This window comes from Dendropsophus ebraccatus, chromosome 14 (genome assembly GCF_027789765.1).
Source record: "Dendropsophus ebraccatus isolate aDenEbr1 chromosome 14, aDenEbr1.pat, whole genome shotgun sequence".
Classification (NCBI taxonomy): domain Eukaryota; kingdom Metazoa; phylum Chordata; class Amphibia; order Anura; family Hylidae; genus Dendropsophus; species Dendropsophus ebraccatus.
Genome location: NC_091467.1, coordinates 18,327,276 through 18,344,608, shown reverse-complemented (window position 1 = coordinate 18,344,608; position 17,333 = coordinate 18,327,276). Strand labels below are relative to the sequence as shown.

The window sequence follows — 17,333 nt, the reverse complement described above, 5'->3', positions numbered from 1 at the left end:
ATAGTGTTAAATGATGAGGCAGAAGATACAAGGTAGATTACTTGTTACCTACAGAGAGATGGATATAGGTTGGTATAGGGTAGGTAGGTCATGAAGTGGTCTTAGCATCTTCTTTTTCGGTTACTTGTTAGGTGGTTGAGACGTCTTCAGAGTAGAGGACTATCCGGTTCATATATTAGAGATGCTGGACAGCTCCTAGCACCTGTCTGACATCTACAGACAACAAGTACTGGTGGTAGATGTCATTATACCCAGATTATATCAGAATATCTTATTTTGAGACATCCGGCTTACTCTGCCACCATCATATAACTAAAGCTACACTGTCATTGGATGAGAACAACTTGACTTCTGCCATGTTTTCTTGCAGGACATTACACCATCAGACAGTGAATGGATTCATCTGCACATTGCAGCTGCTAATCGAGAGATCCACCAATCAGGGTTGGTGAAGCCTGCGGGGACGCCCCAATCACCTGGTAGGGTTCTCTTTTATAATAAGACAGAACTTTATACAGTATTATCTACAGACAAGATGCATTGGGTACGGGTCATTATCTGTCTCTGTGGTCTGTCCTGTAGCTTGTCATAGTTCTGAGGGTCTTTTGTTGCGACTTGTTTTTCGGGGTTCATGGCGGTCATTTTTATTGGCAGTGTGCTTATAACTTACGCTTGGGGGAGTGGTCTGTGGGTGCAGTTGTTGTGGGAGTCTATGGCTGTCACTGTTGGGTAGGGTGTCTGTGTGTGGAGTGCTTCTTTATTGCATCATGACATTAATTTACATGCTATCACATGTACATTTATATTCGGGTGAGCACGCTGTGCCCTTGTTAATAACAGAAGCCTAGCAGTGATTGACAACCAGGTTTTTTTGTAATATTGGTAATAGTGAAAATCTCTTTCTACAGTTTTACCCTTCACATGCCATAGTAAAAGTGTCACTGTCATATATATAATTTTTTATTTATTTATTTTTTGACAGATATCAATAGTCCAGGCGATTTTAAGAAACTTTGTAATTGGGTTTATTAGGTAAATATGCCATCATTTTCAATCAAAAAGACCTTCCCCAACTCCCCCCCCCCCCCCCTTTCTCATTCACTGCTCATTATCAGGAAATCTTGACTCTTTTACATCAGTCGGGCCCTGTGTAACCTGGGGAGGAGGGAGATTTGTCGGCCGCAGAGAGCAGAGAAAAAAGGATTACCCAGCGGGACTTGTGTGAAAGCCAGTATTCAGAGGTTAGAGAGGTCAGTGCTGACTTTAGAGGAGATAGCTCGGTGATGTAGCTGTAAATTAACTCTTTGTTGCCCTTTTTTGGTGCCTCATCTACCTCAACCCCTCCCCTCTCCATAATAGAAACATGAAGACAGGGGGGAGAGCTTAAAACTGCTTTTTCATGATAAAAATGCGGTTACAAAGTTTCTTAAAATTGCCGATCCGCAGCTAAGTTGATGGTGCAGATCTGCTGAGGATCCTCTAGGTGTGAACGTACTCTAAGGGTGGCATCACGCTTACAGGATCGGCAGCAGATTTGAATAACTGAACACAGCATCAAATCTGAAACACAGTGTATATGTGTTCTGTACACTGTAGGGCTATTTTCACACAATGTACATTTTATGACAAGAATGAAATATACTCGGAGCAAATTGGTGAAGAGTATATATGTGGGTGCATTGGCACTCTATAAATAGTTAATATTCTAAAGTGGTATGGTCCAGATCCTTTTCACACTCCCTACGCATCATAATGGTTACTACCTAGACAGGTATTTCTTACAGGTAAGAAATTCGTTGGCAGTATCTGGGTAAAAAACGGTAAGTATCATCATGATTGGCCAGATGCCTTGGATGACGTCAGCAAACCGGTTTATAAAAATTTGATGCGAACAACCGTTATTGACAGTTTCTTCAAGATACAGAAGAAATCACCTGCGCTTCTCTGCTCTCTATTTGTTCCTGCGTCATGGAGGACCTTTATTATAAGGTTTTGACCAAGGCCTCGGGCATCGGAGGGGAGAATTGGCTTCGTACCTGTCTACAGCTTTCTGAAGATATAGAAGATGGCATCGCGGCTGGAGTCGGTGCTGGCTTCACTTAGATGGTTGGTTCCGGTGGTGTTTCTTCAGCCATGACTGTGCCGGGCAATGACGCTGTTTCCCGGGGACCTGTTTCAGATGTCACTACCGGTGCGACGGGATCTGATGTTGCGATGTCCGGAGGCGGAGGTAGCTTCGTCATCCGACGCAGATCTGGAGGCAGGCTCAGGAGTATAAGGAAGTTGTCGTCGCCGGCTGCTGCTTCATCGATTGGGAGCCGTACCGGACGGGCAAAAAAGAGGCCGAGGAGGGCGGTGAAGAATGCTGATCCTGTCGCTACTGCGGACAAGCAGGGAGCCTCTGGGGCAGTTGCTTCGGGTGAGTCGGGTGCTGTTCGCGCCCCCCGGTGGTGCCAGTATTGTCTGTAAATGCTGGGCAGGGTGTTGGTATTGACCCGGATCTGTTGTCCGGTGTGGCTACCCTGTTGAAATTGCTTGGAAGGCGTGATGATGTTAGGCATACCGTGTCTAATCCTTCCCCTACAGTTGTTTCTCCCTCATTTGGTGATGCTTGGGTTCCTGATGCTATGGACGAAGGGATGCCTGTTTTGGATCACTGTGGTTCGTTTGCTGATCGTACGAACGCGACAGTTTTACCGTCTGTTAAGCCTGGTGTGCCTGATGTGTGCATGAAGGAAGTATTGCCCTGTACTGTGTCTCCATTAGGTTTTCATTTGCCACAATCTATTAAAGAAAAGATATGGAAGCTCGACTATATTGATATTTTCTCTTTACTGCCTCAAATTAAGGAACGTAAGGAGATTGATAAAGACGATGATAAGAGGAAACCCCTTGTTTATAAGTCCTTTTATAACTGGTTGCAGGCGTTTTGTGTGTATGCTACAGTGTTAAGTGAAAGGCAACCTCTTATTGCTGCATCCTTGTTTCACCATGTTGATATTATTTTGGAGGCTTATCGAAGCTTCGGTGGTAATGCTTGGCTTTTGTACGATGAAATGTTTAGACAAAAGCTATCTGTTTATCCGAATTTAAAATGGGGCCAGAAAGATGTCGGTCTTTGGATTCAACTTATGATGCCTCAAAGGTCTCGTGCGTTGCCTCCTTCGAATGTTCCTATGCAGTCCTTTCGGAAAGGACTTTGCTTTGCTTTTAATGAATCCTTTTGCAAATGGGGTCATTCCTGCAAATACAAGCACGAATGTGCGCATTGTTCCGGACCTCACCCAGTGTCCCGTTGCTTTAAGAAAGTGGGTCATGGCGGACAATCCTCCGCGTTTAATAGAGACCCGCTTTCAAAAGGCCCGGACTCCAGTGATGCTGGAAAAAATGCTTCCTTGGTTATATCATTGCCCAAACAGGTGGATGGCTGATTTATTGTATTTTGGTTTTTCTTATGGTTTCCCAGTCCCCGGTTATGACAGTACCGGTTGTTCGGTGAGTAACAATCATACTTCTGTTATGTCCAATTCTGCCGAAGTTGATAGTAAATTGTCTGTGGAATTGGTCGCCGGTCGGATTGACGGACCCTTTGTTCGTCCACCTTTTGCTGATTTTCGAATTTCCCCATTGGGCCTTGTGCCCAAGAAGGAACCTTTTCGTTTTCGTCTGATTCATAATTTGTCGTATCCTATTGGTTCTTCGCTTAATGACTCGGTTGATCCATCGTTAGTATCAGTTAAATATAGTTCCTTCGAATCGGCTCTTGATTTAATTCGTTCTTGTGGTCCTCATGCTCTGTTGGCAAAAACTGATGTTGAGTCGGCTTTCTGACTCCTTCCAATTTCTCCTTCTGGATTTAACTCTTTGGGTTTTATATGGAGGGGAAGTTATTATTTTGATAAAGCTTTACCTATGGGTTTTTGTATGTCTTGCTGTTATTTTGAAACCTTTTCCAGTTTCTTAGAATGGGTCTTGATGTCTTCAACTGGTCTGTCTTCCTGCTGTCATTATCTGGATGACTTCTTATTTGTAGGTCGTGCTCATTCTGGCGAATGCGGTTACCTTCTAGATGCTTTTTTTCGTATTTGTGCTGAATTTGGTGTCCCGTTGGCATTGAATAAAACGGTGTTGCCTTGTACTTGCTTGGAATATTTGGGCGTCCTTGTGGATACTGATAAAATGGAGTTTTCTTTGCCTCATGATAAGATTGTTAGAATTTTGGATTTGCTATCCTCCTTTTTGGGGAGGAAGAAAGTTCGCTTGAGAGAACTTCAGAGTTTATTGGGTTCTTTGGTTTTTGCTATCCGTGTGATTCCCATGGGTAAAGTGTTTTGCAGACGTCTATATTCTGCTACCAGAGGTTTGAATTCTCCTAGGGCTCATATTCGTTTGACTGCCGATCTTAAAGCTGATTTGCGTCTGTGGGAAAATTTCTTGTCTGACTTTAACGGCAGGTCTGTTTGGCAGAAAGATTTCGTTGAAATAGGTGCCTTGGACTTACATACCGACGCAGCTGGGAGTCGTGGTTTTGGTGCCTATTGGAATGGTCATTGGTGTGCTGGGAGTTGGTCTGAATCTTGGACTCAATGTGGCGTATTATCTAATATTGTCCTTTTAGAATTGTTCCCTGTAGTGGTGGCTTTGACTTTATGGGGTCCTGCGTTTAAGGATAGGAGGTTGTTAGTTCACACTGACAATAAAGGTGTGTTATATGCTATTAACTGTTTATCGTCGACATCTGATTTGGTTGTGAATCTTTTGAGACACTTAGTTTTGTTGTGTTTTCGTCTTAATGTTTGGTTGAAAGCGAAATATGTTCCGGGCGTTCAGAATGTCATTACCGATTCTTTGTCTCGTTTTCAGATGGCGCGTTTTCGTGCTCTGGCTCCAGCGGCAGATCTCGTGGGGTCCCCTTGTCCACCCGAATTATGGAACGTGATTTGGGCTTGATTAGCGAGATGATTAGAAGATCGTTGTCTACACTTACCTGGAGATCCTACGCTGCTGCATGGCTTCGCTGGTGTTCCTTTTGTCATGCTTCTAATATTTCGGTTCTTTATTCTTCCCCTTTTGTTTATTTATTATTTTTATCAGATTTGTTGTCTTCTGGTCTGTCCATGTCTGTCCTATCGAAGGTTGTTTCTGGTATCTCATATTTTCAGAGGTGGTTGTCAATTCCTCCTATGTCTTTGTGCTTCGCTGTTAAACAATGGCTTAAAGGTTTGAAATTGTCTCGTAGGGCGGCTCCTGATAGTAGGCGTCCGGTGACTTACCCCCTTTTGGTTAGCTTGGGTCAGGTTTGTTTGTCAGTTTGTGTTTCTCCTTTCGAAGCGACTTTATTTAAGGTTGCCTTTTCTTTGGCCTTTTTCGGTGCTTTCCGAATTGGTGAATTAGTGGCTGATAGGGTTGGTTCTGTTTCTGCGTTGGGTTTACAGGACATTTTTGTTTCTAAGTCTTGCGTTCGTTTATTTCTCCGTCGTTCTAAGACGGATAGGTTTGCCCGCGGTGTTACTATTTTGCTCAGGGTGATTCCTGGTAGTCCTGTTTGTCCTGTTCTTTCGGTTTTGGATTATTTGTTGGTCCGTCCGGGAGTCGGCGGCTCCTTTTTGGTTCATGAGGATGGTTCTTCTTTGTCTAGATTTCAATTTGTCTCTGTCTTCCGTAAATGTTTGATTACATTGGGTATAGACTTGTCTGGTTTTTCCGCGCATTCCTTTAGAATTGGGGCCGCGACTGAAGCTTTTAGATTAGGGCTCCCCCCGTCTAGGATTAAGCAATTGGGTAGGTGGAAATCTGATAGGTATCGTTTGCATGTTAGGCCTCATTTGTGTCTTTGATTTTGTTTCAGGTCGCGGTCCCGTCATTGTCTGGATTCTCGGACATTCCTTCACCTACTGGGCCCATAGGAGGGCACGTTACAGAATTTATACCACAAATTTGGGACTTAGTGATGTAATAATTTATTGGGCGGGTGTTCGGGGTTTAAGATGGGGTCAGTTAATGGACTTGTTCGATGGGGTCTGTAGGGTTTGGCCTTCGCCTGATATCATTGTCATTCATGCTGGTGGTAATGATATCGGTCGTATGCGATCTGATTTTTTGTTCAGTGAGTTTAAGATGACGTTTAGGGTGTTGGCCGTTTTATATCCTGCCTCTGTTCTCTGTTTTTCAGAGATAGTGCCCAGATTAGTATGGTCCTTTTCGGGTTATGTCTATCTCGACACTATTAGGCGTCGCCTGAATAGAGGCATGGCCAACTTTATGAGATCCTTCGGCGGTATTTCGTACCGCCATATTGATCTAGAGGGTTTTTTACCGGGCCTATATCGTGATGATGGCGTTCATTTATCGGATATAGGTCTGGATCTTTTTAATGTGGGCCTTCAAAATATTGTGGAGCTGGCCGCGGCTCGTCTGGGCTCATGCCTGGCTGCGCCGGCATTTGTGGGTGGGTCGTCCCGACATGTTTGATAGGGGCGGACAGTCATATTGTGATATTATATAGATAAGTTATAGGTTGATGGATCTATTTATTTTAGGTGTTCATGGATATTATATAAGGATTTCTATGGTTATTTAATGATTAAATTATTTAGTTACATTTATTTATGTGTATGAATAGGTAAACTGAGAATAAAGACCCGTGGCCGTAAGACTCCACAAATTTAAAATAATTTTTGTCTCTGTTTTATTTATTTACTGGTTAAGTAATAGAGAAAATGCCATTTGCACCCACATGGCCGTTGTTTTCATAGTGAAATTGGTTGCATTGAAGTCAATGCAAACAACGATTATTCACACAATGTATTGAACAATGGCCGTTGTTTGATACAGCTTTTGAAATAATGAGCATGTACATCATTTCTGATCTTTGTGTTTTGATTTCACTGCATACGGCAGCATATTGTACAGCGGCGGCCCTCGGCAGCACCACACCTCCAGCACATAGGATCAAAGAGCATGAAGTCATGTCGGCACTCTATACCATTTTTTAACTCTCTTATACCAAGCCTCCTGAAACCTGAACATTATTTGTGAACCACTGTAAAAACTCTATCCCTTTGCAGTGGGGTAAGTGCAGGGTGGGACTGGGACCAGAGGATTCTCCGGTAGGCCCCGACCCCCCAAGCACACAGCACACTTACTGTCGGGCGGCGGGGCCCCCCGACTGTAATAAAGCGCTGTGCCGGTGTCCCTCCCCCGTGTTTTAACAGGGCCCCCGGCTGATGCGTCGCTCCCTGGGGTTGTACTGGGGATTCCTGGGGAGCGTACGCATCAGGAATGTTAGTGTGCGTCTTGGCACTTCCGGTACAGGGAGAGTGTATTAGAGATGCTCCCTGTACTGGAAACACCAGCCCCGGTGCACACTCAGGTTCCTGATGTGTGCGCCACTGGGAATCCCCAGGACACCCCCAGGGAGCAATGTAACCGGCAAAGAAGAGGAGAATAGAGCAACGGGGGAGCGTGTTGTAAGGTGAATTGTGTGTTTGTTTTTATTTGCTGTGCACAGGGGGCATCTATAGGGGGAATATACGGGGGGGGGGAGCCATCGATTGAGGGAATATACAGGGGAGAGCCATCTATAGGGGGAATATATAGGGGAGAGCCATCTATAGGGGGGAATATACAGGGGAGAGCCATCTATAGGGGGGAATATACAGGGCAGAGCCATCTATAGGGGGGAATATACAGGGCAGAGCCATCTATAGGGGGGAATATACAGGGGAGAGCCATCTATTGGGGGAATATACAGGGGGGCATCTATAAGGGGCAATATACAGGGGGCCCATCTATAAGGGAGATTATACGGGGGGCATCTATAAGGGGGAATATACAGGGGAAGCATCTATAAAGGGCGATAACACAGGGGTTGCCATCTATAAGGGGTATAATACAGGGGGCCATCTATAGGGGGGGACAACAAAGGGCGGGGGCATATAATATAAGATCAGCCTACCCACTAAGTAAGGACACAAAGGGGCCAATACAGATGTGCAGTTTATAGAGAGATGAGGATGGTGCTGGAGTGAAGAGTCTAATATGTTTGTCTGGCAGATTCTGTGGATTCGTTGCTTGGAGAAACTCTCATAACGGCCCACAGCAGATGGAGAAGAAGATGAAAAGGAAAGAACTCTGATCAGAGAAGACATCCCCTGTGAGTCACCTGATATAACTGCGCTGCACTGTAATGTATATGGTGTATAGAACCTGTGTAGAGCTGGGGCTACCTCTATATGACTGTATGAGGTGATAGCGATCTGTTTACATTGGATTTATTCAGTAGCAGTGGTGGTGGTATCAGTTAGTATGTGGTGGTATCAGTCAGTATGCGGTGACGTTAGTAAGAATATGGTGGTGATGGTACTGGTCATGGTGTAGCGGTAATATTTCCCCCTTGTATAACAACATTATTGGTAATATTGGTCTCAGTATACAGGATTTAGTCAGTAACAGTATGGCAATAATATGTATGGTGATATTTCCTTCCTATATATTGGTAATATCTGTCTTGATCAGGATATGCTGGGAGTGGTAGTACAGTAGTACAATCCTCTGATAACTGCCGCTGTAGGCAGATATATTGCTGGACCTTCAAGAAGCAGGTAGCCCCTGTCAAGTATACTTACAGAAGATGATCGGTGTCCCGTGGCGTAACTCCAGTCCCGTCCTGCGGTGTGGTTCAAATCGGGCGCGCGCTCACTTCCGCCGGCGCTGTGACTCCTCTTCTCGGCCTTGTAATTTGAACACCGGAAGTCACGCGCTTCCATAGCGAATACATGGAAGCAAGTGACTTCCGGCGTATAATCACTGGTCAGAGAAGAGGACTCGCAGCAGCCGGCGGAAGTGAGCGCGCCCGATTTGAACGGCACCGCGGGAACTGCTTCTTTCAGGGCTGATGGTTGTCACCCACAGATTGCAGCCACCAGGAGACTCTGCACACAGTGATTTATTAATAGGTTGTCCACTCAGAAACTACAACTCCCAGAATACCCTGAGAGCTGTATACATGTAGGGTGTTCTGAGAGTTTTAGCTCGACTGAAAATGTTATTCAAAAAGGATTTGTCACAGATACAGATGAATCCAGGGAAGGAGCGGGTCAGCATGTCGGGTCTTACAGGTTCTTTATTGGTGGGCCCCAAGGATCAACAATGTGGCGAGATCAACAATGTGTACATTGGTGAAATGAGCGTTGTGGAGATACCGTGCCCAAGCACAGAGACTCGAAGGACATTTTATCGAACCTATATGCAGGAGTCGGCAGAGTATGAAGAAAATGTCTCAGCTGACTGATTCTCCAAGAACTTACATATATTTATGTATTTGCAAACCTGTCTATCATTAAAAGTGACCAATAATTCCCATATCTGCTCTTGTGTTCCATCAGGTGAAGATAATGGATGTCTGTGAAATATAAAAGGGACGTCAGTGATGTTACACCACAATGTGCAGAAGGTGAGGATCACTATGACTATTGTTCTTGGCTGGTTGTTGCTGCCATAATGTTATCATGGACCAGGGCAGTTTCTAAGGCATTTTGGCAACAGGGCAAATATTGATAAAAGCGCCGCCCCTCTCCCCCCCCCTTACTTATACCCCCTTATAGATGGCCCCCTCTCCCCCCTCCCATATAGATGGCCCCTTCTCCCACCCCCTTAATTATACCCCGTTATAGATGGCCCCCTTTCCCACCCCTAACTTATACCCCCTTATAGATGGCCCTCTCTCCCCCGCTCCCTTATAGATGGCCCCCCTCTCCCCTCCTCCCTTATAAATGCCCCCCTCTCCCTCCTCCCATATAGATGGCCCCTTCTCCCCCCCTACCTTACTTATACCCCCTTATAGATGGCCCCCATTCCCCCCTCCCTTACAGATGGCTCCATTCTCCCCCCCCCCCCCCCCCTTATGGATGACCCCCTCCCCCCCCTTATCGGACGCCAATGATTCTGAGTGCGCTGGGTGCCCCCTAGCTGTCAGCGCCCCGTGCGGTTGCCCGGCCTGCCCGGACCTAGAAACTGCCCTGTCATGGCCGTACACGAGAACAGGGATCTCCAACCAGCCCGCCTCACTGGGAAGTTGTCACAGAAGAAAGAACCCAACCTCTTCAGTGCTGGGCTCATACATTGTGTGTGGGAATCTGGAGCTGAATAGGACATGACATCTGAATGGTATTCTCTTCCCCGGCTCAGTGTTGGGCCTGGGGTTTGTCATTTCTCTATCTATCTCTATATTCTTCTATATCAGAGATACAAATTCCGATGTGTAATAGCAGAGGAGTGAGAGATATACCGCTGTGCTATGCAGAACTAATGTAAGCACATGTAGCTTCAGAGTGACTGGTTTGTGACCACTGTCCTGGAGGATGTATGTTCTTCACTTCACCTGGTTGGCACTGGTTGTGTAGGGGGCACTTAATACAGCTTTACCCTGTGGGTCTTATAGGGGGCACAAAATAAGATACCATCACTGCATATGACACTGTGTAGGATATTATAGATAAGGATTCACTATTTCCCTATTGAGAGATGATATGTCAGCATTGGATGACTGTTATTCATATAAGATTCTTCAAGGGGTACTCCGGTGAAAATCTTTTTCTTTCATATCAGCTGGTTTCAGAAAGTTATATAGATTTGTAATTTACTTCTGTATAAAAAGATCCAGTCTTCCAGTATTTGCCAGCTTCTGTATGTCCTGCAGGAAGTGGTGTATTCTTTCCAGCCTGACACAGTGCTCTGTGCTGCCACCTCTGTCCCTGACAGGAACTGTCCAGAGCAGTAGCAAATCCCCATAGAAAACATCTGCTGCTCTGGACAGTTCTTGACATGGACACAGGTGGCAGCAGAGAGCACTGTGTCAGGCTGAAAATAAAAAACATTTATTTTGTGCAGGACATACAGCAGCTGATAAGTATGGGAACACTGGAGACTTCTAAATAGAAGTGAGTTACAAATCTATATAACCTTCTGAAACCAGTTGATTTAAAGGAAAGTGTTTTGCCTGAGTACCCCTTTCAGTTCCATAAGCTTCATAGGCAATGCAGGTGTATTCAGTTTCAGCATAGTATGAACTGGGAATATGGCACGGAATATGAAGACTCCTCATATTATTACGCATCTAGGCTGTTTTGCTGTTCAGGGGGATGTGGTAGCTGGGTGACTACTCCTGTAGAAACTATAACGGCTGCAACATTCCTAACTAATAACAAAAAATGAGAGCGTTCTCCTGTGTGGGATGCAGAAACTCGGCTCCACCAGTGTAATAATAATATTTATTTTTATAGCGCCAACAGATTCCGCAGCGCTGTTGAAAACCTGCTGCTTGCAGTACCCCTGAATAGTATCCGCTGATCACCAGGGAAATGGATCGGAATAGCTTTTCCTCAGACAGTGCTAGAAAAATATTACTTGTTCTGTTACCCCAATAAAGAAGGAATTCTCCTTATCATAATCCTTAGTTGTAGTTTCTGGTTGTGTCAGTGTCCGTGTCTTGGCCCAGTTCCCCCACACACTGTGGCGGAGTAACATGTCCTCATATAATGTGATCAGATTAACAGTGGAGACTCCTCTAAGAAAATGTATTCTTTACCTGCAATATGAATAAAGACAAGCACACAGATGTAGGGGGGTAAAAGGAACATTTTATTTATAGATAATGGGCGGGGGAGGGGGTTATTATTATTTATATATAGATTTATGTATATGTGTAAATTATTCACCTATCAAACTAAACCTATTTTTGGGGCTGGTCTCTAACCTTTGTGATATGGGAGTCTAATTTAAGATATGTTTTAAGCTAGTAAAGATAGGGATGTGTGACCTAACATTATAAGAAATGAACCCTATTTACGGCTATGTTGATCCAGAGGAAGGCGAAAACCCCATTAGGGGGAAAAATTCCTTCCTGACCCCAAATATGGCGATCGGAATAAATCCCAGGATCGAGCTGGTATCTAATCTACATGTACTAAGTGCTAGGTGTGAGTGCCTGTACCTATCCTGTAGTGTGTGTGATGTGGATGTGGTGCGTGTGGTACTTACCTGGCCTGTGCTGAGGTGAGTTCAGGGATAATAGCCGCTACTCCGCGCCCCAGGACTACAACATGCGGCTATTGTTCCTGAACTCTCCAGATGGAAGCACAGGCCGCTCCTGGGGGTGTAGAGTGTCTTCAGGCTGGAGATGTCAGATGCCAGCCCGGGATTGGAGTACGCCATGGTCAAGGGCCTGGAGCAGTATCCTGATGGTAAAGGTCCGGCATGTAGATGGTATGGAGAGCGCTGATGTTCTAGGGCAGCCGAGGTGGCACACAGCAGCAGAGATGTCAGGTACAGGTCAGGAGGCTGGAAGCGGAGATCAGTTGGCACGGGCTCATCCTGCAAGACATAAGAGGAAGACGTCTGATAAACTTTTATCTACAGCAGCTTCTGTTATCATAGTGGAATGGTCATGGTAATGAACCATCCAGCTATATAACAGCACATGTGATAGGTGTCCTGTGTGTATAGAGGCTGCTTACCAGATGGTCGTGGATTCCTTCACAGTCTAGATCTTCTCATCCATCTAAGGAGAAATAGAGACATAGTCACTGACAGACATAGAAGACAAAGATGGGGACCCCAAGCTAACAAGAACCCACTTGATTGAATCTTACCGGGTCCAACTTGGTGACATGTAATTGAAGTCGTCCCGGGGGTGAAGGGTGTCGTTGTCCTCCGGCCACTGCAGATGTTGGTTTTGCAGATCTGTCTCCATCGGCCTCCATGGCGGTGTTACTCTCCTCTCCTCCAGTTCCTTCCAGCCGATGTTGGTGAAGAATGGATGCTGCCTGATGTTCCCGCACACACCCAGGCGCTCCTCAGGATTCTTGCGCAGCAGCTTCTTGATGAGATGTTTTCCGTCAGCGTCGATCCAAGATGGAAATTTAGGCCTCTCGGTGGTCATGGCCTTGAAAGCCTGTTGCATGACGGGGCCGTTGTAGAATGGGAGGCGTCCTGTGGCCATCCTGGACAGCACGATCCCCAGGCTCCACCAGTCCACTGCTGCGCCGTATCCTCTCCTGAGAAGCACCTCGGGGGCCATGTAGTGGAAGGTGCCCGCCATTTCACCGATGTTCCTGGAGGCGGTCACCCCATCTTCGGCCAATCCCAGATCGATGATACGGATGTGGCCGTCAGCATCCACCATGATGTTCTCCGGCTTCAGGTCTCTGCAATGAAAAAAGAGAAGAGAATGATAAATGTGCCCAGCGATACAGGAGACTGTGGAGGGGTCACTGCATGACTGAGCCGATAGAGAAAGGTTCTACTTACCGATGGACGATGTTCTTTCTGTGGAGAAACTGGAGGCCACTTACCATCTCTGCCGTGTAGAATCTCGTAGAGAAAACAGAAAACAATCATTAATAACACTCTTCTTTAACAATTGCCCTCACCCCCCAGAAGAAAACCCCTTCCTTACCTTACGTTGCCGATGTCCAGGTAGCCGCACATCCTTATCAATCCCTCCAGGCTGCCACCGGACAGATACTCCGTGATGATGTACGCGCGTTCCAGAGACTCGTGTGCGGCATAGATGTGGCATATGAATGGGCAGTCTCTGGACGCCAGGAGTATCCGCCGCTCTCTCACGATCACTGCGTCGTTGTCCTCGTTCTTTTTGATGATTTTGACGGCCATGCAGATGTTTCGGCCGGGGACCGAAGCCAGGACCACCTAAAGAAAACAAATCGAGAATACATATTAGAAGACGTGTATGAAAGGGTTGGGTTGTGCTGTCAGTCTGTCAGGTTGTGTTGGTATCGGATGCTCTATGGAGAGATCTTAAAGGGATATTCCACTACTACTATATGAGAATCCATGATATTGGCATGAGACGTCTTGGAGTTGTGATCAGTAATGTTCACATCTCCGGGTACAGATAGGCTGCTGTAAGGGTTGTATTGATGCTATAGAGGTCAGAGTATGTAATTGTGCCTTACAGCAGCCTATATGGACTTGGGCATTGTTTATATCTATGTCCTCCTCTATAGGGAATCAGAATCCCCCTTTATAGCAGCCCTACACTTGACTATGGTGATAGAAGGGGAGATGAACTATGGGGCATAAAGTAGTAGTCATGGGGCAGGGCAATCTCTAGATGTCCTACCTGTTACTATAGATTAACACTTCAGGTAGGGTTGGGCAATGTGGCCAAAAAATAAAATGTGAATAAAAAAAAAAAACCTCATTTTTTTTTTATGTGGTAATTATGATGAGTGTAGTAGTAGAGGCATAGTGGATGAGGGGTATAGTAATAAGGGCGTATTGGGAGTACTAGTATCAGGAGTGGAAGTAGAATTGGGAGTAGTAGTATCAGGAGTAGTAGTAGCAATAGTGGGATCAGTATTGAGAGTAGAAATATCAGGAGTTGGGGTAGTAGTACCAATAGTAGTGGGAACTGTATTTGGGGGGAGTATTAGTAGCAATAGTAGTGGGAGCAGTATTGAGAGTAGTAGTATCAGGAGTGAGGGTCTTAGTAGCAATAGTAGTAGGAACAGTATTGGTGGGAGTAGTTGTAGCAATAGTAGTGGTGGATTTAGTATGAGGAGTGAGGGTAGTAGTAGTAGTAGCAATAGTAGTATCAGTTACCTTGTAGACGTGTTGGGGTTTTCACCTGCTCTCCAGTAATCGCACCGGGTCTCTCCTGCCTCGGGGGCTGCTCAGTGCCCGTCTGCCTCTGCTGCTCAGGGTGCTGTCACAGGCGGCGATCTCTGGGGTGGAGGCGGCCGGCTGGTGATCTCGTAGATGAGTGGATGGAGGCGGGCAGCGGTTCCGATCCTCTGGGTCCGGGTGGTCCAGCAGCAGATGCACTGACCTGCAGGAGGAGCAGCTTGCCCACAGCGCCACTGCCCCCCCTGCCCCCAGGTCAGAGCTTTTTTTCTTTTAATTTTTGAAAATCTAATTTACGATTTTCCAAAAATTTAAATTGATTTTTAACATCGAGGCAAATAAATCAAATTAATTTGATTAATCGCTCGGCCCTAACTACAGGTAAGGCTAGGTTCACACTGCATATTTTCCAATTGTTTAACATATACGTTTTATTAAAATCACATTTTTGTGTTAAAAGTAACCATCTTAAAGGGAATGTACCATCAGGCCTGGGCTGAAGCACTGGAAGCGGGCTGACCCACCCCCAGTGGAAGGAAACCTCTGTCCCTCTATAATATGGCACCATTAGAATCAATGGAGCCATATCACAGAGGGGCGGGGGGTTCCTCCCACTGGGGGTGGGTCAGCCCGCTTCCAGTGCTTCAGCCCAGGCCTGATGGTACATTCCTTTTAAAACGGATACATTGAGCGGATAGTTAAAACGCAGTGTGAACCCAACCTAACAGACCTGGAATGGCCGATACCAGGGAACAATAGATTGGGATATAATAGACATTTAGGAGGAGATTTATCCAGCAGTATTACAGTAGTAATGTCCTCTGTTGCCCATAACAACCAATCACAGCTCAGCTATCACTTTACCAGGGTTTGTGACTATAGGAAAGCTGAGCTGTGACTGGTTGCTATGGGCAACAGAGGACATGGCTGCCATAAGGCTGCTTAATAAATCTCCCCCATAGGATATAAAGGGATATGAGACTTTTTAGAACTTACCTTTCCAAAGTTGCCCCTACCCAAGACCTGGTGGATGGTGAAGCGGCTGATGGGAAGCCTGGCGTAGGGGCTAGATGTGGTCTCCTCATCCTCCAATCCTCTCCTCTTCTGGATCTTCTGCAATCCAGCGCCGCTCTCTTCCTCCTCCTCCTCTCTCTTCCTCTTCCCGTCTTCCCTCCTCTTCTCTTCGCCGTGTCCAGTGGACGCCATTCCCGCGGTTCTCTCCTCTGTAGACTTCAGTCCAGTCGCTTCGGTCGCCAGTAGAAAGTGAACAGCGGTGGTTGTCGCGGTGACGTGATGTCAGAGGTCATAGGACCCTCAGGTGGCACCTGCCAGGCAGGAGCCCATAGAGCTGCTCTGCCATATACACTGTGCTGTGGCCATCATGAGTGACAGTCTAGTGTCCAGAGGAATGACAGGAACCATCATGGCGGCTTCTTCTAGTGCTGTGTTAGTAGTAGATGGGGGCAGGTGATGAGACTGGCATATTGGGGCTGGCAGTGGTGCCTATAGGTCATCACAGTCTGTATTGGCATCTTATATGTGGAGATTATAGTGGATGGCAGCAGGAGAAATGACTGGTTTTACCAACTACTGCTGGACGAGACCATACACATGGATGTGCTGCAGATTTCTCTGATGTTCAGTTAATTATATATATATATATATATATATATATATATATATATATATATATATATATATATATATATATATATACACACATATATTGAGATCAGCAGCTGCATTGTCACCACTCATTCCTCTCCTAACACACATCATCTGTTACACTGCTAGTGGGGTCACTTCCTTGTGGACACTGTATATAAGTGTGGGCTGTGCTGTGTATATAAGGGATGTGCTGTATATATATATATATAAGGGCTGTGCTGTGTATATGGGGACACTGTAGGTGAAGACAATCATAATGTGAGGGAATATTCTTTCCCTGTTATCTTCTATAATGTACATTACAGTATCATTGGGGGAGGGGTCTATTTCATTTAACTGATCAATAAATCCCCAACTCTTATATTGTTACCAAGTTTTAGATTCTTTAAATTTATTTTGTTGTAGTTCTGGTGTATGATCTCATCCCCCTGACATAGCCGCTATCATGCAGTCATGTAATTGCACCTTGGTGTCCATACACTGCGGCTCTTACCTAGGCCTAGAGTGCTCTGTTGCCTATAGAATAGCAGGACAGAAGCAATCCCTCCTCCTCTTACAGCTGTATTACATGTTCCAGGCTGCAGTGTAAAGAAGCAGCAGTCTGGTAGATCGGGAGTCGCTTACCGATCCCGCTACATGGCTCGATGATCGGGCGGCTCTTAGCTTTAATCTTCCAGTGGCCGCACATCTCCTATTACACAGGGACGGCAGATTATTATTTTTCCGGTCATTGGCCGACAATGAAGTGTCTTCCTGTTTCCAGCTGATCTCTGATTCTATTACATGGGCCGGTATTTGCCTATTTTGGCAGAGAATCACTCCGTGTAATAAGCCCCTTAACATGACAGAGATTTGCTGACAGAAATGCTGAGTTACCCAGTCTTATTGAAATAGCAATTGTTGGACTCTATACTGAGGTAGTATATTTCATTGTTTGGCGATATTAACAATTTCCTTATATCCCATATATGTTGGGTGTTTATAGAGCAGACTCCGGAGTTTACCACATCTCACGCTGC

General features: G+C 45.6%; 1 protein-coding gene and 1 long non-coding RNA gene across 2 annotated transcripts; one reads left to right on the top strand and one right to left on the bottom strand.

Moving 5' to 3' along the window:
- The first annotated feature begins 386 nt into the window (after positions 1 to 386).
- On the top strand, positions 387 to 11,340 carry LOC138772436 (uncharacterized). Its single transcript, XR_011359769.1, has 3 exons — positions 387 to 479; positions 9,387 to 9,454; positions 11,283 to 11,340. It is a non-coding gene; the product is annotated as an uncharacterized lncRNA (long non-coding RNA).
- Positions 11,341 to 11,627: 287 nt separating this feature from the next.
- LOC138772053 (protein kinase C theta type-like) lies at positions 11,628 to 16,024 on the bottom strand. Its single transcript, XM_069952148.1, has 6 exons — positions 15,643 to 16,024; positions 13,457 to 13,710; positions 13,309 to 13,371; positions 12,651 to 13,205; positions 12,516 to 12,559; positions 11,628 to 12,372 (listed from the first exon to the last, which is right to left on the bottom strand). Exons 1-5 carry the CDS (start codon positions 15,850 to 15,852, stop codon positions 12,535 to 12,537), a joined length of 1,107 nt encoding a protein of 368 aa, XP_069808249.1. The 5' UTR covers positions 15,853 to 16,024; the 3' UTR covers positions 11,628 to 12,372; positions 12,516 to 12,534.
- Between the last annotated feature and the right edge of the window lie 1,309 nt (positions 16,025 to 17,333).